The sequence below is a fragment of the Scylla paramamosain genome, chromosome 17, assembly GCF_035594125.1.
Source record: "Scylla paramamosain isolate STU-SP2022 chromosome 17, ASM3559412v1, whole genome shotgun sequence".
Taxonomy (NCBI): domain Eukaryota; kingdom Metazoa; phylum Arthropoda; class Malacostraca; order Decapoda; family Portunidae; genus Scylla; species Scylla paramamosain.
Genome location: NC_087167.1, coordinates 13,999,251 through 14,023,151, shown reverse-complemented (window position 1 = coordinate 14,023,151; position 23,901 = coordinate 13,999,251). Strand labels below are relative to the sequence as shown.

General features: G+C 47.9%; 1 protein-coding gene across 1 annotated transcript in view; it reads left to right on the top strand.

Moving 5' to 3' along the window:
- LOC135108503 (polypyrimidine tract-binding protein 1-like) overlaps window positions 1–23,901 on the top strand; it is a 104,386-nt gene that overhangs the window by 61,332 nt on the left and 19,153 nt on the right. Inside the window, 8 exon segments of the mRNA XM_064019594.1 lie at window positions 9,618–9,719; window positions 14,220–14,369; window positions 15,680–15,831; window positions 16,478–16,520; window positions 16,522–16,617; window positions 21,694–21,745; window positions 22,535–22,593; window positions 22,811–22,976. Of these exon segments, the coding sequence (XP_063875664.1) occupies window positions 9,618–9,719; window positions 14,220–14,369; window positions 15,680–15,831; window positions 16,478–16,520; window positions 16,522–16,617; window positions 21,694–21,745; window positions 22,535–22,593; window positions 22,811–22,976 (820 nt within the window).

Here is a 23,901-nt window from a genome sequence, read left to right as displayed (position 1 = left end):
TCGCGTGGGGATGCTTGAGGAGTTAGTGGAAATTGAAACCTCATTCACACCACGTGGTGCCAACTCGTGTTGCATGACGTTGTTGGTAAGGCGGGTTGCTGCTGCACCACCACCACCACCACACGCCGCCGCCGCCGCCGCCGCCGCCGCCGCCACCACCACCACCACCACCACCACCACCACCACCACCACCCGTATCCCGCGCCTCTCGTGTGTGTGTGTGTGTGTGTGTGTGTGTGTGTGTGTGTGTGTGTGTGTGTGTGTGTGTGTGTAAAATTATTTTTGCGGTGAGCGGCTTTATGAAATTATCCTGCTCGAGGAAGCCCTTCAGCTTATTCTGGGAAGGGAAGGCGACTTTAAAAAAACACTGGAATCCGGACTGCTTGAACTCCACCTAGATCGTTATGTATATTACCTACTTGGCTATAATAATGCATATAAAAAAAAAGTATGATCTCAATAACGGACTCCTCGGCCATTGCTTGCGGCTTTAAGGCTGGAACGTGCAACACATTCATCTTGTATGACAGCCAGACGGTTACCTTATTGCTTCCGTCTGAACCCTCGAGCTTCAGACAACAGAAGTTTCAGGCAACACGTTATGCGGCGCACCATGAGTCTTAGTATGAATGGGGCTCCTCAAAGGTCTCGCTGTACTCTTTTATATTGCGAGGCTTCTGAATGGAGTGGCGTGTGGCATGGGACGGGAGGGCGGCGATGGTGGAGTGAGGGTAGCCATGAGGGTGAAGGGAGGGAGGACAGTAGACGGTTATGGAGAGAGAGAGAGAGAGAGAGAGAGAGAGAGAGAGAGAGAGAGAGAGAGAGAGAGAGAGAGAGGAGAGAGAGAGACGTGGGGGAGGGTAAGGGTTGTGATACCTACAAGTGGGCTGCTGTAGTAGTAGTAGTAGCAGCATCAGCAGCAACAGCAGCAGGTATGTAGGTATTAAGGAGGGAAGGAAAGCCGTTTCGCTACCCGACAGCTGTGTGTGTGTGTGTGTGTGTGTGTGTGTGTGTGTGTGTGTGTGTGTGTGTGTGTGTGTGTGTGTGTGTGTGTGTGTGTTATTGCGGGATATTTTTAGCTGACGATGGCAGGCCTGCGTGTGGGTGGGTGGCGCGAGGAGAGGCAAGGCGGGAGGGAGGCTAGACTCGGGGGGCTGGTGGGTGGCGGCCAAGAAAGGTGGTTTGCGGCGCAGGCGAGTAACGGGACGTAGAACTTCTCGAGTGCAGGTCATTTCGATGTGCTGTGGGACTAGCGCTCGTCTCTCTCTCTCTCCTCTCCTCTCTCTCCTCTCCTCTCTCTCTCTCTCTCTCTCTCTCTCTCTCTCTCCCTCTCTCTCTCCTCTCTCTCTCTCTCTCTCTCTCTCTCTCTCTCCTCTCTCTCTCTCTCTCCCTCCCCATTTATTTCCATGTATATTCAAGCACATCCATCCACCTGTCGCCATGTTCTTTAATTATCGCCACGTGCATCAACACGTGGAATATTGCAGCGTGTCATCCATCATGGGAAAAATAAAGTAATTACGAGTATATACATTGGTGACCTTGCTCGCTGCATCGTTATGTATAGGAGGTTTATTTACTTGATCGACGCAACCTGGAATAGGATACACACTGAGTTTCGTGTTTATTTTTCAGATCTATAGATATCACTGAAGTAGGAGAGAGAGAGAGAGAGAGAGAGAGAGAGAGAGAGAGAGAGAGAGAGAGAGGGAGAGAGAGAGAGGAGAGAGAGAGAGAACGCTTTTGAAGTGACTGATATTAATGAGATTTCAAGGAAGAGTATATCGTGCATGGAGAAAGAAAACCAACAAAGGCGATAACGTTTCTTGAGTTATCCAAGGAATCATCTTTGTATCCTTGGCGTCACGAGGTTTATGTCCTTACCCCTGCGGACAGTCATGGGGGCAGCAGCTGCATCACCACTCGCAGCTGCCTGATACGCCTTCTGTGCCACCCATGCGTAACCCTCGCCCTTAGCTTGGCCGTTCCTTTTGCCTACTGGAGCCCATTGAGTGGAGAAGCAACTGTCCCAGTATTAATGTGGAAATAGCTCGTCTATGGTCGTGCGTGCGTTTGTGCGGCCTTGTAGTCCTGATAGATTATTGCCTAGCTATAGTCGTGCACGGGGGTCCGCAAGATGGTGACGGAGGCGACACCAATTATCGCTGGATTACCTGGATGGGAGCTCCTACCGGCGGGAGGGGCGCGATGGCAATTACCTGAGGATTACGATATTGGGGAAGGTTCCTCGACCCTGCAGCCTCGTCGCCAGTAATGAACACTGCAGCCCTCCGTCCTCTTATCTCACCCTTCTTCCTTCTTCCTTATATCGTTTATTTCTTCCATTCTTTCTTCGGCTAAGTCTCTCTCTCCTCTCTCTCTCTCTCTCCTCTCTCTCCTCTCTCTCTCTCTCTCTCTCTCTCTCTCTCTCTCTCTCTCTCTCTCTCTCTCCTCTCTCTCTCTCCTCTCCTCCACCCCTCCTCTTTATCCTCTGTTCTCTGGGATCGCTCTCCTCTTTTCATCGACGTATTTCTTCTTTTCATTCACTGGCATTACATTTTCTTTGTTCTATCACACCCCCTTGAGCTCTCCTTTCTTATTCTCTTTCTCCTTCCTCATCCTTTCTCCATTCTTCTTTCTTCTTACCTCCATTTTCTGTCTCCTTCACTCCATTTTTATCCTAACCTACCTCCCTCCCTTTCGCCATGCTTCCCTCCCTCTCATACTTCTTTCATCAACCCCCATATTCATTTCGCTCACCGTCGCTCTCACCTGGGGCTGTTCCCGCTCCCTCCACTCTCCCTCCCCGTCACGCCAACCCCTTCCCTCCGCTTCCTCCCTCCGCCATCATACCATCATCCCTGTCCCGTCACCCCTTGTGTGTGTGTGTGTGTGTGTGTGTGTGTGTGTGTGTGTGTGTGTGTGTGTGTGTGTGTGTGTGTGTGTGTGTGTGTGTCGCCCTGTGTATATATAGTCTATTGTGTGGGCCGTACAATGGATATCTGGCTAGGGGAGTCGTTGCCGCGGGGTCCTATTTAGCAATCTGGTAGTGTAGGCTACTATCCTGGGAGACAGGTATTTTGCAACCTCCTCCTCCTCCTCCTCCTCCTCCTCCTCCTCCTCCTCCTCCTCCTCCTCCTCCTCCTCCTCCTCCTCCTCCTCCTCCTCCTCCTGACTCTGCTGTCCCTTCCTCCATCCCCTGTCCCTCCTAGTCCCTCCCTCCCTGAAGAGCTGAATGATAGCCCCAAGTCAGCAGTCCCGTGCGTCAAATATTCCGTAATTTGTTTTTGACTACCGTTCTAATTAGCTGCTAAAAATTTGTGATGGGTAATTAAGTTTTTAAAGTTAATAATGACGTGAATAATTTATGAAGGCGGAAAATCAAATTAAGGTTTATAGAGTTCCCTCAAGTTAGCGTTGCCTGTATGACTTAAACGCCTCCCACACGCCTGGCTTCGCTCCTCATCTTATTTCCGCGGTCTGTGCTCCTTCGTCCCATCCTCCCCAACCTTGACATCCCTTATCCCTTCACACACACACACACACACACACACACACACACACACACACACACACACACACACACACACACACACACACACACACACACACACACACACTGTCCCTTCATGTTCTACCTTCCCTTTCCTTGCTAATCCTCATCGCCACTCGTCATCTTCCAACCATGTGCTTCGCCCCTCCCTCTCCCTGTCCGCCTCCGTAAGCTGCACGTGTGGGGTGGCGGCGGTGATGGAGGTGGCGGCGGCAGTGACGTCGTAGCCTGTGAACATAATTCTGGGATTCGAAAGCCAATTTACTCACTCGCTTACTCACGGCAATGCAGTCACATCTTCCTCGTCGCCTGATCAATGAGCTTCAGAGGGAAAAAAAAAATGCATGTGAATTGTTTGCTCCTCAGGCAAACAGACAGTCGGAAGAAGGGGAGTGGACGGGGTTTGATGTTTGTGTGAAGTGAATGGATATATTCTACGGGGCCTTGGGGATAGGGGGAGTTCAGCAGTTAGGGGTGTATGTGTGGTGGGGGAGAAGGAGGGTTAGGGGTTGGCAGTATTGATCAACACCTGAGCGCCGCCCTCGACCATTGTCAACTTTTGGCCTCTGGTTGTCACTGTCCCGTGGCTCACCTGCCGTGTCCCCGCCCTGCCTCACCTGTCGGCGGAATTACTGTGGCGACGTGAGCGACATTCCACTCCATTACTGTCGCTGTGTAGTTCAGGGAAAGAGAATTTAGTTGGTGTATTTTCAAAACCCCACCTCACCCCATCCCACCTGAGCCCAGCCCACCCAGCACTCTTATCTGCCCTCCCTCCCTCTCTCCTCCTCCTCCCCCGGCCCTTGTATCTCTCTCGGGTGACTTTTATGGTAGAATATTACTCACCATTTTTGCCCAGGCTCATTAAAAAAAGGGGGGACCGAAATGTATTATTGGAAAACGAGGTTAAAGCAAAAGTTGGCGGAGTGACATTCTGCAACACAAAAAGCAACCTTGTTTCAGAGTAAAGTTTTAAAAGTTCGGGATTTGCATATTCATACATTTAATTGGAAAACATAAAAATGCATTGAAATTAAAATCATATTACACCATTGGACGCCCCCTCCCCCTTTTTCCTTATCGAAAGTATCCTCGTGAACGTTAAAAAAATAAAAGTCTTTTGGAAATTAGTGTGTTGAATCTTGTCATTTTACGAACTATTTAACGTTTTTCTTTGATTATATCCGATGAGGTCAAATAAGTGTATATTTGAAGAAGAAAAAATCAGTGGGTCTTAAGGAAATAAATGAAGTGTGTAATCTTCCTCAGCTGAATGGAGTGTAGAATGGCCAGAATGAAAGGAATGGACATAGATCGGCAGGATGTTATGATTGACAGAGCAGTGGGAACTAATGGTGAGGTGACAACGTAACAATGTTGCACCAAGTTGTTATTTGGGTTTGGTGAAAATTGTTGGTGGTGAAATGTGTTGTGGTGGGGCAGGTGAAGTGTTGGTGGCGGTAGTGTGGAAACCCCGACCGGGAGAACAAACGAACGACTTGATGGTTTGTGCCCCAGGTGGTACAGGGAGCGGAATCTACATTTCAGAGAGGGAGAGGGAGGAGGAGAGCACGTGTCCAATTTTACGTCATTATAATCCTACACCAACCACAGTATTGATCAATGCATTACTCTGGGGGCCGGGGCTTGTCTGGCCTCCGGAAGGGAATGGCGTGGGGGGGCGGGGCGGGGCTGCTCCCCACATGTACATCTGGACGGACCACTTTGGCTTTGCGGTGGTTACTGGAACGCTTCATCAAACGTTATTGTTTCGTTTGTTTCTTTTCAGTGGATTTTTTTGCTCTGAGTGAGATGGTGATCCGGGTGTTTCCTAAAAATTTTCTGTCAATAAAGGCGAGAACCTGTCATGAATAATGTGTGCGCGTGCTGCTTCTGCGGTCATCCCAGAAGACACAAGCAGCCTAACTATGTGTTGTAAAACGTCAGGTTCGAAACTGGGCATTCGATAACGAAGGCGAAGGCGATAGATAACCCTCCGATATTCCTGTAATAGCGGCACCAGTGATGGATGGCGGGCCTGTGTGTAGCGGGTTGGACCTGTCTGTCTTGTCAGGGAGCGGGCCGACCTGTGCACGTATACTCCATGAGTGTGTTGCAGTTATCGTTATTTTATTATTGTAATTGTTTAATTGTTTTCGGACAGTCTGCTGTAAGACACTGTAATACTTTGTCTCGCTTTCCCGGCATTGCGAGGATTGGTCGTCAGGGAGGCACAGTCTAGCTTTAGACGAGACACAGGTGGGGCGTCCTTTGCAACACAATGCACGACAGAGTAATCTGTGCAGGTTGTCATATCAACCGGGTGGAGCGTGCGGACTGGGGGTGGTGTTGGGCGTGTTAGAAATTGACTGAAACGTAGGTGGTGCGGGCGGAGGCCAGCTGGTGTGCGGGAGTTTGGGTGTAGGCATAGGTGTGCGAGGGGCGGGTGTGGATAACACATGGAGGTGGCGGCGTGGGTGGACTCCGGGGAGGTTGTGATAAGCAGCGTATCCTCGGCTAAGCCTGGGCGTCCCCGGCAGGTGCAGCCCCCTCGCCCCATTGTCCCTCTAATTAGAGTGTCGTGTTACTCAGGGCGAACCTACCTGCCGCCTCGTCCCCTCCACCTGCTGCTGAAGGCCACTCTGGTCCACCTTTTCCCTAGGCGGGGATCTGTCAGGGTAGACACGTTACAACGCTGGCTCAAGGAGGAACCATGTTTAGGCCTTTTCTTTTTCCTTTCTTTTCATTTCTTTTATCCTGTGTGTGTGCTCCTCTTGGTGCATGATTACCTCCACAGTGCAAGTTGTTGGTGCGCGGAGGAGACTGACAGCACAGGAGCTTCCCCGGGCACGCAGGAACACTGAGAAGCTTCAGTCAGGTGTGAAATTCACAATTACGCAGTTAGGTTTCCCCATATGCTGACAAACACGTCTCTTGTAGCCTTATTTCTAAGTATCTCTCTCTCTCTCTCTCTCTCTCTCTCTCTCTCTCTCTCTCTCTCTCTCTCTCTCTCTCTCTCTCTCTCTCTCTCTCTCTCTCTCTCTCTCTCTCTCTCTCTCTCTCTCTCTAAATTTAACCAACGTCTTGAAATACACCCGAACTTGTGTTGTGGGATTTCCTTCCACTGTGATTATAGATACTTTATCCGGCAGCACATCACGTTCTTTAAGCAAAGTGAGGACGTTGTATTGATTTTATGGACCAAGTTTTCTTCAAATAACAAGGGAATAATGCGCTTCATTGGTAGACCTTAGGTAACGTATATGGGTCCTCCACTTCCTCTACCTTACCCCCTACATCCGCACGAAGGGACAGCGGCAGTAGGCGGGTCTCAGGCTGTTGTTCACTTCTTGTACAACCTGTTGATTATCGATTATAGCCCAGCTGTCACCCGCGGCCCTCCTCCTCCTTGCCCGGCCTCCTACTCTCCTTGCTTCCTCTTATAGCCGTCTCTCTCTCTCTCTCTCTCTCTCTCTCTCTCTCTCTCTCTCTCTCTCTCTCTCTCTCTCTCTCTCTCTCTCTCTCTCTCTCTCTCTCTCTCTCTCTCTCTCTCTCTCTCTCTCTCTCTCTCTCTCTCTCTCTCTCTTGTTTGCCTTCTTCCCTGCCCTCTTCAACCCAACTTGTTATTCATCTTCCCCGAACCTGTTTGTCGCTCTGTGTATGCGTGGTGTGCGCGCGCGTGCATTGGTGTTCCTTTTCTTCCTTTCTTTAAACCTGCGGCATTACCATTCCAGGCATTTTTGTTTATTTTTTGTATCTTCCATTTTCGACCCTTCCCTCATTTTCCATTGAGCAAATCCTATCCCTTTTATCACTGAACCAATAATTCCCTTTCCTCCCTCCCCCAAAGTCAAGCCTATTGCTAGTTCGCTCTCGATTTGTATTTATTTATTTTTTTTTTACCCATTGTCGATCCCCGAACCCCCCTACCTCCACCAGCCGCGTGATTGCTTCCCCCTCCAGGATGCAAGGTTGGGCGGCGTCTGCCTACGTACTCCTTTCCATTACCACACTCGGACTGAGCTGCTCAGTTCTCTGTCATTGTCGCTTGATTTCGTGTCTCCCGGAGCATCCTGGGGAGGCCTGAATACACTCTCTCGCCAGGTAATCACGTTCACCCGCCCACTTCATCCTTGTAGTCCCGCCAAGACCCGCCTTCGTATCGACAGCGGGGAGACGGGGAGGCGTAACTTGCACCTGAGCTGAAGGGTTAGAGTGAACCTTCCACTGCTCCTGCTGCTGCTGCTGCTGCTGCTGGGGCGGTTGGCGGCTGTTTCAGATGTGTTCTTAGGATCTGAACTAGAGCAGGAGTCGGAATAGTTGCTTAATTGTAGACATGAAATCTTGTATTTTTTTGGCTCTCTTTAATTTCCTCAACCTCGGCGTCGTGCCCCTCGAGTAGTGTCTCGGGGTAAGATATAATTACAGGAGTTCGGAAACAAGACAAATCCCATCCAGAGTTCTAGTTCAGTAATGAAGATTAAGACAGACGGGACGCGGTGGGCAAGTGGCGCCTGATGCAGTGGTGCGGGAGGAGGGAGGAAAGGCCGAGGCTGTCGCTGGGAATAATTACCGAGCGGAGATTGTTCCCCTGATGCCTAAAGTCGGCGTGGACAGATTATGACGGGACGCTAACTAGGCTTCTGACGAGTGTGGCAAGACGCCCTAATGTGATGGGGACGATTGCCGGTGTCACGCGCCCCAGCATGGCACCACTTGCTCATCACATCTCCCTCCCGCTGTTGTTTTCTTGCGCAACGTCTACTGCTGCCGCCACAGGCTCAGATGAGTACATTTATCTTGTCCCCTTTCTTATTTTCATATTATTGCAGCAACTCCATTACCTCTTACCCTGTGGTTCCATTAGACAGGCACCATTTTCACATAAAGAAGTCTTGCTGTGAATTGTGTATACGTATGTCCTACTGAGAGAGAGAGAGAGAGAGAGAGAGAGAGAGAGAGAGAGAGAGAGAGAGAGGTGGAGGATGCTGAAACAGTGTAGTCAGTCTGGTAGTCCGAGTGTTTGACATTCATTTGCGACTTCAAATATTAAGGGCAAAAAAATGTGGTTTGGTACGTTGTTCAATCCTACGTTTTAACGACGGCGTGCAGGTCTTGGTGCCCCGCGCGTATTAAATCCGGCACTCGAGGGCGTGGCCAATTAACGCCGGAATGAAATTGGACTTACGAGTGGTGGCTGGAGCTCTCGACGCCTGTGTGCCGGGGCGGCGCTCGCCTCTCCTGCTGCTGGCCTTTGGTGTAGGTGATCCACCTCCACTCGAGACCCTCCCTCCCCCTCACTCACCGACTGCCCCTCCCGCTCTTCATCTCCTCCTTTTCCTCTTCCTCTTCTCTGTTGTTTGTTATCCAGTATTGAGCTCCCCTCACCTTTGTTATCCGGCCCTCCATTCGCACCTTTGTTACTTGATACTCCTGTGCTGCCACCCCTTTATTACCTTCCTGCCCTTACGTGCCCAGAGTCCCCACACTGTGAAGACTGACGGCACGAGAAGGAGGAAGGGGGAGGAGAGACACCTTTGAATATGCTTGGCAAGGCAGACGTGTGTCGACTGTGCGATGGGTGAGACGGAAAGAAGTTTTATTAATTCACTGAACGGACTGGTTGGGGCATACTTTGAGGCATTGGCAGGTAACGCAAAGGAACATCTTTAAAAGAGGGAGAGTCTGCAGACTCCCTGATTCTTAGCTATATGGCATTAAAGGCGGCGATGGTGTCGGAATAAACTGTGTAACCCTAGTTGAGTGCCTCCTCACACTGCCTTTCCCCGGCGCAAGGCTCCACCACCTACAAGAGGGTAATGTCCAGCTTGTTATGAAATCAGGTTTCGTATTACGCTTGAGTCCAGCGTCTTCGTCCTCGGAATAGTCGAAGATTGGAGGCTTATGGATATTCCTAATCTAGTGTGTGTGTGTGTGTGTGTGTGTGTGTGTGTGTGTGTGTGTGTGTGTGTGTGTTCGCGCATGTTTGCGCAAACATATTTATTTCATTTAAAGTTGCAAGTCTCATTTTCCATTAACTTCATTTATTTTATTTTCTTTACAGCGTGGCTCTGATGAGCTGCTGTCGCAGACAGGAGCGGTGAGCAATGGCTCGGTCATGAGTCCAGCTCCCAACCACGCGGACAACAACAATGACGCCAAAAAGGTGGGTGCTCGAAACCTGGCTTTCTGGGAAGTCCCACAACTGGGAGGGATAACGTTGATTCTTTCGACATTTTTGGTTGCATTTAGAGATTTACAAACTGTACAAGTTAGTGGTATAGCGGAGGGTCAGTTGGCCTTATCTTCCCTTCCTCTCACACAGAATTAACCATATTTTCATTTTCCAACCTTATCCCTTCACCATCTTCCCTCACCTCAATTTTCTTCACTTCCCTCATCAAGAGACTCACCCTTTGTTCCAGTCCCTTTGAGGCGAACCTCCACAAACCACTCTTTTCCCGAAGCGTCGAGGCGGCGCGGCGCAGTGTGAGGATTACCTGAGCCCTCCAGCTTTTTCTGTCCTAAAGACAAGAGGCATCAGTCTGTTGGGTGAAGGGGAGGGGTAATCTCTCTCTCTCTCTCTCTCTCTCTCTCTCTCTCTCTCTCTCTCTCTCTCTCTCTCTCTCTCTCTCTCTCTCTCTCTCTCTCTCTCTCACTCAAGTAAGCACCTATACTTACTCCTGGCAGCGCTTTTGTTACTTGCTAGTTATTTTTAACGGATGAAGTAAGCAGGCAAGCAGGCGGGGGCTGGCCAGCGGCGTGACACCAAACCGTGATTCAGCCTCGCAGTTGTCCTTACTATACGCCCTTGTGTTTTTACTCGTTTTAGATTTCACAGCTGCTTCACGTTACCATAAGGCATCCGTCACTTGTTCCAAGCCGCGCGCCCCTCAATCAGCATTATGATGTCATGGAAGTACCAACGTGTCGATTGTTCGTGTTCAAAATTTGCGAGTGTGAAGTATCAGGAAAAGTAGGTTTTGTATTGACCTCCCTGCTATTGATGGTACAGAGAGACTTCTCCCCCATATCGTCACCAGTGCTCTGAACAGCTGCCAACTTGTAGCCGCTCACCACCCCCGCTGCCACCGACCAGGCTCAGGGAAGCTGCCAAGTATGATTTATTGCTCAAATTCTTTTTAGCAAGACACCTGTAATACTGGGGATTTCATAACCTATATTGAAGACTGAATGGTGCACGTGCTCAGAGGGACTGAGGCGGTGTGGCTCGGAGACGGTCTGCCAGGCACAAGGGGACCGGATGGCGGGCTCATTCACAGGTTTAGGGCGATGATTGATACTTTAGGGCTTGTGAATGGCTGAGGCTCGCTGCAGTAAAAGTTATCGTGGAGTGGTTTCATTTACTGTAGTTGTCTTGAATTTTAGGTCTAACTAACGTAACTAGACATTTTATGATGTAACCATCGTACGAAGACTCAATGTTTTAACTATTGCAGCTACCTGCCTCTTGGAACGTGGATTATATATTTTTTAGCTTGATGGTCCTCAATTTCTACTTACATGGCAGGTGTCCTAATTAAGGACAGGGACGAAATACGTCTACTTTTCCCTCCCCTCGATGCAACTCAGGTGGACTGCCGTTTCCTTTCCTCACGATGTGGCGCAACAAGGGCCTGTACCGTCCTTTCCTAATGCAGTGTCCCCTAACTCAGGCACTCACGTGCCCGCCCCTCACCCGGCGCCTCCCTCCCTACCTTACCTTCAACTTTACTAATTACTCTTTAATCTCGCAAATTTCCCGGAGATGCTAGTTGGAGCGCATACTCGGCACCCTCGCGGCATACTTGAGACTTACTTCGTTGTTGTCCAACTTTGTGCAAGTTGCGCGAAGAGCAAGCATGTGGCAACGGCACATATTTGCTTCCTCCCTCACCGTCTCGTAATGCCACGACGGATTGTTTATCGTAGTATAGGGTAGAGTCTGGTGGCCTGGCGGTGTTGGTCATGGTGTCGTGGTGTGTGGTTGGTGAAGATGTGGCCAGCTGCGCTGAGGGAGGACGTATCACAAACCAACAGCTCCTCACTGGCAGGTCTTCCTTTACGTAGCTATCCAGGACAGACTGTGTGTAGGAGAGCTGGGCCTCAAATTTCTCGGGGAAGCAACACTGCTGCAACTCGTACTTGAAACTTTAAAAAAAAAGTGTTTGTGTCCTTGCCTGGAAGATGGATTAATCACAGACTTGAACAAGTTTACATCATGAAAAATGCCCCTTATTCTAATTCGATATTAATAACAGGTATGCAAGAAGATTTTCATCACGAGGCATCTTTGAAATTTTTGCTTTCAATGTGTGTGCACTAGCCCCCGCCTCGAGTGCACCGGCTGCTGACACACAGTTACGATGGTGCTGATAAAAATAATATTAAACAAAATGTCAGTTTGATGAGTATTCGTCAAATTAGAGGGCAGCAGTACTCTGATCACGTGGCTGTTATGAGGGAAGCATGGTAACCAGAGGACGTGGAAGGGAAGGGTGGGTCTTTTCATTCTTCCTTCACCCATTGTACCCTTAGCGAACCTTCCTTTCTCCTCTGTCCTTCCTTTCATCTCTCTCTCTCTCTCTCTCTCTCTCTCTCTCTCTCTCTCTCTCTCTCTCTCTCTCTCTCTCTCTCTCTCTCTCTCTCTCTCTCTCTCTCTCTCTCTCTCTCTCTCTCTCTCTCTCTCTCTCTCTCTCTCTCTCTCTCTGTGTGTGTGTGTGTGTGTGTGTGTGTGTGTGTGTAAATACATGTAAAATACAGGTAAAAGGGGACTTGGCCTAAGGTTGCGTGGCGTGTGGCGAGGAGGGAGAGGTCGGTGATGGAGGAGAGCTCATCCTGAGAAATACCACCTGACTCTTCCTCGTCACAGCACTTCACCGCGTCTCGTCCTGCCCTCTCCCCGTGCACCCCGTCTTTCCCTCCCGTGATGTGCCCTCAGTCCATTATTCTCGTCCCAGATGATATGTATTTCCCTTGTTTTGATCCCTTGTTCCCCACAATGATGAAGACGTAGTGGCTCCACATTGGTCCTTTGAAAAACGTGTGGAGGAGCAACGCAGTCTGCTTTGGAATGGTTCGGCTAATGCCTCAACCTCTTTGATTTTACTTCAGTGGCACTGAAGACCTGCATCAATTAAAGAGACCCACATTCATGTTCCTGCTTTGCTAGAACTTAAATGATGGAATAGTGGAACACGAGAACGGAAAGGAGATCAGGACGCTTGGCAGCAGAGACTGACTGTGTTTCAGGAAGATTTGAGTGATGATGTTACGGCTCCCACAACTCGAGTATCGACCGGTGTCGACAGGCTGGTTGGTGGAAGAGTTTTAGGGGGTAGGTTGGCAAGGTAAGGGGGAAGAAAGACCGTGAAGACAATGGTAGCATAAGGGCGCCCCGTGGCCTCATTAAGGAAGAAGAGGGGTGCAAACCCTCGGTCCGTGACTACCTGATGAAGTACCGTCCAGGGCCCACCCGTCACTCACCCGGCCTCGTTAACACCCACGCCACCAGCTGAGGCACTGCCAGGCAAGGTTGCCACATTGTAGATGCTGGCGAAGGCTGCAAGACACGCTCGGGAACCCAGGCGAGGCCAGGGAGGCAGCAGCTGGGGCAAGAAAGGAAGGGACGCGCTCGTCATTTCCATGGTGTCGTAGTTACGAGGCTCCCAGCCCAGCGGGTCGGGGAGCCAACCACTGAGCATAACTAATGAGATGTCTCTCACTCGTCTCTCGGGACTCGCGGAAGAAACCACCTCCAACACTCTTAACCTGCATCTCTTATTATTTGTTTTTCCTGTTTGCTATATCGATGGATGCCATTATGCCACAGCTCTCGTGATGACATGGGGTGGAAAGTCTGAGCACCCCGCTCCGTCCCTTCCTGGCCTCCCCGCCACCACTCGGCTGCTCACGCCGCCTGCCCGCCGTGGCCTGAGGGATTCGTAGCATGCGTTAATGGCTTTTCATGATTTTCTGGAATGGCTGCTGAGCGGAGAGACTTGAGAGGTTGCTTGAGTTCAGGAGGATGGAGTGGGTGACGCAAGAGCGGGCAAGGCGCGGCAGCCAGCTTCACCTTAAATATGGCCCTGGGCCAGACCACCACTTGTGAAGCCTTGGTACTTGTGGAGCCCAGAGATTCCTGACTCAAATGGAGGACTTGCGAGTGTCACTTCACTAGAGGGAGTCTGTAAATGTCCTCTTTGTCCAGCTGTTAATGTTATTGTTCAAATTGAATTGGTGGTGAAGCAGCTTACTAATATATACATTTTACCTGAGCTCATTAATTATCACAACTAAACACATGGTCAACACGGAACTAAGCTTCATCCTGAGGGAGACTGGATGATTAGTCCATCCGGATAGTAATTACGATTTTTTTTTTGTTTGAACGGATTTAGTGTAACATTTCCATTAGGCCGCAGGCGTTATGAGGAACGACTGTGCTTACCTGCCGCGCCGCTACTCTTACTGCTTCTCATTTACACACACACACACACACACACACACACACACACACACACACACACACACACACACACACACACACACACACACACACACACACACACAGTATAAATCATGTTGTTGATAGGAAAGTGTTGTGGGACAGACGTGATTTGCAGTGTGCACACAGAGGTCGAACGTTGTCTTTATTTTGTTGCAGGTGAAGCTGGACACCAAGAACCCTGGGGCACCGTCCCGCGTGATCCACATCCGCAACATCCCAAATGAGGTGACCGAGGCGGAGATCGTCCACCTTGGAATTCCCTTCGGAAAAGTTACCAATGTGCTCGTCCTCAAGGGTAAAAACCAGGTAAGTGTGCTCTCCTCAACTTACTGCCTAACACTTCATCTGACTGGTATTAGGTGACCAGCCTCCTGTCTGTTTCACCCCTCATCAATACCCCCACTCTCTCTCTCTCTCTCTCTCTCTCTCTCTCTCTCTCTCTCTCTCTCTCTCTCTCTCTCTCTCTCTCTCTCTCTCTCTCTCTCTCTCTCTCTCTCTCTCTCTCTCTCTCTCTCTCTCTCTCTCTCTCTCTCTCTCACCCCATTTACCTCATCCAGACCACGCCTGTTTTCTTCCACCTTGCTTCTCAAGTCGGGTCATCTCAACGTAACGACGAGGACATTCATCCCTTATTGCCTCCTCAAGGTTCGAATGTCATCTGACCTTCGTTGTAATACTGTGTGTGTGTGTGTGTGTGTGTGTGTGTGTGTGTGTGTGTGTGTGTGTGTGTGTGTGTGTGTGTGTGTGTGTGTGTGTGTGTGAGACGACGAAGTGGTGAACATGCTACATTCAGACTCTTGATGTGGTGTAGCCTTGACGAACCTGATTTACCTTCTCCACGCCGGAAGGTATCGTGGTCCCTGACGAGTGTATTCACCTGTCGACCTCCCTTAACCTGCCAGCTTCTCTCTCTCTCTCTCTCTCTCTCTCTCTCTCTCTCTCTCTCTCTCTCTCTCTCTCTCTCTCTCTCTCTCTCTCTCTCTCTCTCTCTCTCTCTCTCTCTCTCTCTCTCTCTCTCTGCTTTAAATATTTCCCTCGTGTAGCAGAACCCTCCATCAACCACTAATAGCAACATGCAAAACATTCCTTTCCTCCCAGAATCCATAATTATTGGTGGATACATTTTTGTAGGGGCGTGAGTGTGTTCAATTGTCCCCTTACTTGGTTACCATGAATAATTGTGCACAACCCTGATTGGTGGGGCATGGGCTGAATTGAGAGAGAGAGAGAGAGAGAGAGAGAGAGAGAGAGAGAGAGAGAGAGAGAGAGAGAGAGAGAGAGAGAGAGAGTTATAGATTTTAGTGGCGATTCTATACCTATACTTAAACGAGTTGTATGAATCACGGATGCTCGTGTTTTTTTTCCCATTTCTTTTCTTCTTTTCTTTTCTTTTTAGGTTAATCTTTCCATTCATATCAGCTAATGTTTCAGACGGAAAGGATGTGTAGTGTGTGTGTGTGTGTGTGTGTGTGTGTGTGTGTGTGGTGTGTGTGTGTGTGTTTGTGTTTGTAAGAGAGAGAGAGAGAGTGAGAGAGTGAGTGAGTGAGTGAGTGAGTGAGTGAGTGAGTGAGTACGAACATCAACTCCAACCTTTTTTCCCTTTCATTTTGTCTCAGGCTTTCCTGGAGATGTCCGATGAAGTGTCCGCCACCACAATGGTCAACTACTTCACCAACTGTACCGCCCAGCTGCGGGGTCGGGCCGTTTACGTCCAGTTCTCCAACCATAAGGAGCTCAAGACCGACCAAACCCACTCCAACGCGGGTGAGTCACTCTACAGTCGACAGCCCCACGCCCCCGCCTCGCGGTTGGAGGAGAGGCGTGGGGCGCTGCCAGTACTCAGTGTAAAGACACTCTACAATTGAGGTTATGGCTGCAGTATCCTCATGCATGTATTCTTGATGTGGTAGGACTATGGCATTATTTTATTTTATTTCCTTCTGTGATACCTCCCAGCCTTCAGACGGTGATGGAAGCTATTTGGCTAAACATTGTGATCGAACTTCGTGCTATTAAGGGTTATAGGTTTGGTCATTATAGTTTTGATGGCTGGTATTTTATTTGTGAGCTGATGATGAAAGCCATCCCAGTATGGAAGCAGCTAACTAGCCACAATTAAAGTTAGAAGACCTTTAGATTGTGACGTCGTACATAATCTCCTCAAAGGAACATGAAGGAATGTGATTTGGTAGAGAAGAGCGGAAGGAGGCAGGTGCGAAGGTTGTGCTCTTGTATTGAAGAGGACACTTACGCACAGAAAGATTTTTACTTTTTTTTTTTTTATTTATTTTTTTTATTTACCTTTTATACATTGAACGGTACCTCATCGTGTCTTTCCTGAGGTGTTTCTTGTTTACAGACTTAATTTTCTCCACTGTTAATAGTTTAAAGATTTATCTTCCTTCTCCCAGCAGAACCCTAGTGCAACAGGCAGCGCTGCAGGCAGCCCAAGCCCTGGTCAAACCAGTCGGATACCCAGGGCGGCCCCAACACCGTGCTCCGCGTTATTGTTGAGCACATGATCTACCCGGTCACCCTTGACGTCCTGTATCAGGTAGGTTATAAGCTGGTATACATATGCCCTCTGAGTACTGCTGCTGTAGTGGAAATGCCTAGAATAGACGTTGATACTTGCCCAAGTTTGCTGTGTGACGGTCCTCTCAGCGCTCATGTTTGTTCTCTGGTAAGGATTTTATTCTCATCGATTTCAAATAAAGTAGATTAGTTCGTGGTGAATTGTAATACAAGAAAATTGGTGAGGCAAACCTGGTAGGCACGCGAGGTTGGAACAGTTGTGCCGTGAATGGGGTGTTGTTTATTTGTCCAGCTGTTAAAGTAAACATTGTTTACAGCAGCCCGGATAGAGGAGGGTTGCGTAAACAATGGGAGTGGCTTTGTGGTGAGATGTGGTTGGTCTGAGCTGGTGGTGATGCTCGGAGCCCCTCCTTAACCTGGGAACAATAAACCGGCCCAATATGTTTCGCCAAACATAACCCGACTTATAGCTCATACGTCAATGGTGATGTGCGATACTGCAGCCGCTCGTTCTTGAGTGTAGGAATGGGAATACATTTAGAATGTTGGAGCTTCTCTAGATATGCTGTCACGTAGTAGATGGAACTACGCTGAGGGGGGGGGTGGCTGGGCTGAGGCGGACCGGAAGACAACCCTGATAGGGCGCCTCCCCTTCCCTCCGCTGAGTATCGACCTGACGGACCTTTTGATAGGATATCGGCGCGTCTGCTTGGTTGGAGTGGGATGGATGGATGTGTGTCTGTTATGTTGCGGGCGGCCCACCTGAGGCCTCGGGGGCGAGTCAGTAGAGCGAGGACGCCTACCAGCCCGACCCATGCTATTGGAGGACCGACAGTTGGACACATGGGCCTGCGACAAACTTGGAAATAACCACAATATCGGACGGGAAAGAAAGAAGACCATTTTCTTGGAAGGTTGAGAGGATGCCGCGTGTGTCCGTAGTGGCTGTTACCTCATCCCTGGTCCTGTGGGCGTTGCTTGCTAACCATCACTGCCTATATCCCGCTCATTAATATCACAGTAAATATTCATCCTTTGATTTTTTATGGGGTTAAGTAAAGAATGTGTTGCTTAATTATTGGGAAACCATGAAACTACGATTGTCTTGTAGTGTTGGGACAGGGTGCTTATGAGAGGCGAGGAACAGCACGTCAGCCAGAAGTCACTCGGGTCACCTTACCTAACCCGCAGCCTTGCAGACATCCTAAGTGTTTTGAGCGATGCAAGTTCACGATTTCCTTCTTCATTTGCAAACTAGAGATGTTAGTATACTTTGTTAAACAAGGGAAAACTTCGTGCTGTGCGGCGCCGCAATATTAAAGGCAAAAATATTTGAAGTTTAAGAACCACAATTTACCATCTCAGTTCGACGTAGTAAAAATGTTATTTGTACTCAAGAAATGCCTGTCCTGGAAAAAGATCAGTCCTACAATGTAGTTAAGATACTGCAGTGAGCCACGGTGAGGCTGAAGGGAGGCGGCACGGCTCACCTTATTGACGAGCGGCTTCCATCCCAAGGTGGCGCAACTCGTCCTAGATGCAGCTAGTTTGACATTTTTACTACTGTCGTTCCCAGAGTATCGTTTTTCGCGGCTACACGACCATATGGGGAAAAGGAGGGAAGAGGAAGAGGAGAAGGTCATTTTCCAAGTGATGTCTGCTCGGAAGATTGGGAGGCTGCGTTCTCGGCACTCGCCTGTTATTGAATCTGCCACCTCCACGCCGTTCCGCCGCCGCAATCTTGGACACATTTCCAAACCAATATCCGACAAGTCTTGACGTTTCGTCCCTTAAGAAGCTTCTTTCCAGGGTGGCTATTGTAGGATCCTTACCTCTCCTCAGCCACTCAGTGCTGAAAGTGCTTGACTGTTCGTCCCCCCGGGTAGTGACGGGGATGGGTAGGCACACGCTCCCCAGCGGGAAGGTTTAGGTGATGGGCGACGCGTCACGGGAATCACTCCCCCGGACACTACCTCACATCCGATTCCGATAATGGTTTTTGGTGTTTATATTGACGCGATACCCCCTTTGCTGCTCCCCGCGTTCGCCGCTACCACACCCAACGGCCGGCCCCCGCCTTTTAACTATATCCCCTTCTCTGATTCCAATCGGGGCCACGGTACGTCTGCCTGGCCTGATCGTGGCTGTGAATGGCCCTTAACTTGGAGGGGAAGGAGAGGATGTAATTGGTCTTACTACGTAGACACTAGACTCATTGGGTCTTAGTTTAACCATTTAAAGACGGTGGGAATTTGCCATGTCGTCTCAATTTCCCTATACAAACTCGTCGTCTCTCAAAGGTATTCTGTCATGGGAACAAGAGCAGATCGTATGGTGCCATGTTAGAAGCACACTTACTTAGTATTTTGTACACAAGATATTCGATACACGGGTGAAAAGGCCGCAGTAGACAGGCTCTCACGCCCACCTTCATGCACAGACTTGCTTCAATATGGAAAGTTTGGAGACAGTCACGTGTTCTCGTGAGGGAAAGAGTGACCGACCTGCTTGGGTGAATATCGGATTTCCGCATCTCATTGAAGATGTATTGTATTCTAAAGTTTGTGCCGTTCGGCCGTATGTCTTGTTTCTCACTGCCGAGATCGTTGTCCAAAAGTTTCCCAAAAATCAGATCCAATGGAGACGAGTTTAATTTGTATTATTTTTATCTGCTCACCATCAACTTTTAATCAACCATGCCTCCTAAAACTTTATGACCTTAGAGGAGTACATGGACGAGGAAATAGTGGATAGGACAGTCAATGCACCGGACCCTGAGTGGGGAGGCGCTCGTGCCCTCAATCAATTAGCTAGATAAATTGAGGCGGGAGCTCCAAGCAAAACTTTGCAGAAGATATTTACCACTTTCCTCGAGGTTGCGCATTAATCAGGCAAGTTTTTATTGTCACGGGAGGTGCGAGGAGGGCGGAGTTGAGTGCTAGGGAGCAGGGAGGATGGTCTCTCTCTCTCTCTCTCTCTCTCTCTCTCTCTCTCTCTCTCTCTCTCTCTCTCTCTCTCTCTCTCTCTCTCTCTCTCTCTCTCTCTCTCTCTCTCTCTCTCTCTCTCTGCGTACCAGAGAAGCAGATTATTGCGAGTGACAGTACTTCGTCAGTGACCGTTAAATCTATTCTATTTAAAGGTCACTTTTTCCTTTCCTCCCAAAATCCCGAGATTTTTTCCCCCTCTTCTGTATTAGTTAACAGCTGGTGAGATCTCGCTCTTTTAGTTAAATGGGTGTCGTTTGTTAATATTCTCAGGAGACCGCAGCTACTTCGATCGCATAGATATATCGAACTCAACACCGCGCCATGCCTATTGGGAACTGCGCACTAAATACATAGGAACTCAAAAGGCACGACCACTGAGACGGTAATATTGGCGGAAGGGGCGCGGCCGACACAATAACAGCTTCCCTGCACAGGGCTCGGGAGGCTGGCCGATGCGCGGAGCTAGCGACGCCTTTGAGGGTGTTTTTCACACGGCTGCCAGTTAATAGTCACCGAGCATAGAGAACGACGCTGTCAGACGTTCCCTTAATTTACGTGTAATTAAATATATTGTGGTGTGTAGGAAGGGGGATGGATGCTGCGTGATGTGGCTGACGAACTGACTGTGACACGACAGGCGCGATATGGTGACAACGCCGCTGCCACCCCGGCCCCCCCAAGTTTCCTATCAATGCTCCAGATAACGACGTTCTCCATGCCTGTCTTGTTCTCTCTCTCTCTCTCTCTCTCTCTCTCTCTCTCTCTCTCTCTCTCTCTCTCTCTCTCTCTCTCTCTCTCTCTCTCTCTCTCTCTCTCGTGTGTGTGTGTGATTTGTAACGGGATAATGTTAACTTACTTTCGCTCTACCTTGCCTTTGAAAGGTAATAATGCGTAAAATCATGCCAGGCATTTAGATTGCGGGGAAAAAATCGGTTAGATTTTACGTTTTCATTAAAGTTATTTCGCCAACTCTAGCAGTAGTAGATATCACGACGATTTCTAATTCATGGGGTCAGCCGCTGGATATGCATAGCGACATTCTCCGTGTAGAAATTAATGTGACAACTTTAAATCTCGCAATTTACACACACACACACACACACACACACACACACACACACACACACACACACACACACACACACACACACACATCAGTACGATAACTGCGAGTCTTCCTATGTCTACATCACTCATAACTGGATGTATTCAGCTTTTTAATCAGAATTGTAGTCCGTCATAACACAAACACATTAATTGTTGCCTCGTTTTGTTATTGTTGACGGCCTGCGCGTACCTCCTAAAAATTTATAATCACGTGTCTGGCAGAGCGATAGGGTTCTACCCTGGGATGCCATCGCTTCATAACCATGCTATTATTTCAATAGTTACTGACACTGATAAATGTTTTCTTTACATGAATTGGCCTGAGTATAGTTTCTTAGTGCATGCATTAACTTTTCTGCAAGAGCTGACGGCTTTAATGTAACACGGCTCTCTTTGGGGATTTCTTATATGACCTAAATATTGTAGTTTATACTCATTGAAGATATACTGTTACAGTTATTATCATCATATACACAGGATAATCAAAACTTAATTGAAGTACAACCTTAACCCATAAATGAGAGAGAGAGAGAGAGAGAGAGAGAGAGAGAGAGAGAGAGAGAGAGAGAGAGAGAGAGAGAGAGAGAGAGAGCTGGATACGCTTAACACTTAGGACACTTTCCTGAGAGACGACACAATGGGCATCTGGAAAGCTGAGGCCATGAACTAGAAGTCATGATATATCCAGTTTACTTGACATCAGTTCGAGTGAAACCCATAAAAAAATAAAAGCATTAGTAATATCAGCTAGAATACAAATATTGCGTATGCTTTATAAGTATACTTGCTGAAGAGGTAACTTAGAAATTGGTAAGGAGATATCCTAGTAACCACAGTATAGGCTGTGAAATACACAGGTGTGGAAGCGCCCATTTTTACTGCATGAATCCACCTGACCAGATATTGACACCTTTATGTATACAGGAAAGATAGATTCACTGCAGTTAAATTAGGAACAATTAAGTTTTGGTATCTCACTGACGTGTTTTCTTTCTTTGCAGATTTTCTCACGTGTTGGGAAAGTGCTGAAGATTGTGACCTTCACAAAGAACAGTAAGTATTAATTTGTTAAACTTTGTTGATTTCTGATACTGGAAATTCTCTCTCTCTCTCTCTCTCTCTCTCTCTCTCTCTCTCTCTCTCTCTCTCTCTCTCTCTCTCTCTCTCTCTCTCTCTCTCTCTCTCTCTCTCTCTCTCTCTCTCTCTCTCTCTCTCTCTCTCTCTCTCTCTCTCTCTCTCTCTCTCTCTCTCACATCAATATTGACATAACACTGCACTGGCTCATTTTTCCTGTTCATCTTAGATTCAAGCAGTGACACCACCAATCTGCTGATGGGCTTTGCTGTTTTTGTTAGCCTTAGCATTAATTATATTTTCAGTAGAGCATCTGCAGTCCTTTTAACTTAACACTTCAGTGCTCCAGTGTATGACCTACCACTTGTATTTCCTGTTGGATATGTAAAGAATTCATTAGAGAAAAAAGTATCATTCATATGAGTATATTTGTAATGAGCTAAAAGTTGTTGGACCTGAGGTTGGGTGATGCTGTACCAGATGGTGGCTCTTGTTTATGCTCATGCTATTTTGGGAGCTTGTTTATCAGGTTCCTGCCTGCTAACCTTCCTCATCCTACCATCCACTGCCATCACATGCCAGACCATTCACCCACCTTGTGACTATCATAGCACATCTTTTCATATTAATGTGTGATGGAAGATTAGAAATGGTCACTATCTTTGTATGATTATAATATATTGTTTATTTGAGGGTTATTTCTTGGTGTTCCAGCTTTCTTAGTTTTTTTTAGGGTATGTGATTATGTTTATGCTTGCTTCTTTTCAGATACATTCCAGGCTTTGATTCAGTACCCAGATGTGGTTACTGCTCAGGCTGCCAAAATGGTGAGTACTGGCAAGTGTGCTGTCCTGAAAGTTAAAAGATTTTGTGGCAAAATCAGAGAATGCATTTGTGGTCACCCTAGTGGAGGAAAAAATTTGTATTGTTTAATTTGAGTATCTCTTTAGTATTTTCATTGTCATTGAAAGGAATTCTCCTATTATGAGGTTAGTTTTAAAAATTCATTATTTTTTGACATTGTAAATAATTTCTTTGTCTCAGACTTTGGATGGGCAGAACATCTATAATGCATGCTGCACACTGCGCATTGAGTACAGCAAGCTGAGCAACCTTAATGTGAAGTACAACAATGATAAGTCCCGGGACTACACCAACCCCAGCCTTCCAACTGGTGACCCAGCCTTGGATTCTGCCTTGGCCATTGGTGGTAAGTGGTACGCCTGCACAACAGTGTGGTCGACCAGCGGGCCACTCCCTGCACGCAATGTGGGCTGCCTCCCACGTGGGCCACCCTGCATGCAAAGTGGCCCATCAACCCACTGTCAATCCTAGCCCACAAGCACACTCGTGTATTAGTAACATAGAGCCGGTGGTGAAGTCATTTTGAAGATGTAAAGTTGTCATGCTCTATTGGTAGAGTGCTCGTCTGATATTTGTCAAGAGAAAGTTTTCAGGGTAGACAATTAGTATTTTTGGGTTTGTTGCTTGAGCGTGGTTGTGGTGCAAGGTTGTAGTGGAACCCCATCTGCTCTCTTCTGGACTCCTCTTTCCCCAACTTCAGCAGCCTGTCCCCCTCTTCTCTTCTCCAGACTGCTTATAAACTTTTCACTCCATTCCTCTGTCCGCTGGGACGTTTCCTGTTGCGTTTTGTTGTTGATTTTTTATTACCAGATTTATTTGGTTCCACATTTAATAACTTACAAAACAGTGACAAAACAAACCAAACAAGACTGATCAGGACAAATTTGTAAAACTGATTTTTTGTATGCCTCAACTTTTTGATATTGATTTTTTTGTTGTTTTTGTTTTTTGCAATGCCTGGGGTTGATTCAACATTATGATTTTTTTTATATATTCTTTTTATTCTTTTATCCCCAAACCTTTTCCAAAACAGTCCCTTTGTAATCCCCTGAAGTTCATCCCTGGAAAGATGAGAGAGAAAATGCCATTTGAAGGATGACCCATTGGTTGCCTTCATCCTCCTCAAAACTGAACAAAAACCACAGTAACTTCCCAATTTAGCACTCTTTCAATTTAGGGGACAATTTTGGAAATTTCATGTAGTAATACATTGTAGCTTCCTTTCTATTGTGTGCTGGTTTTTATTAAGTTTTGTGGTGAGTGAAGAAGAA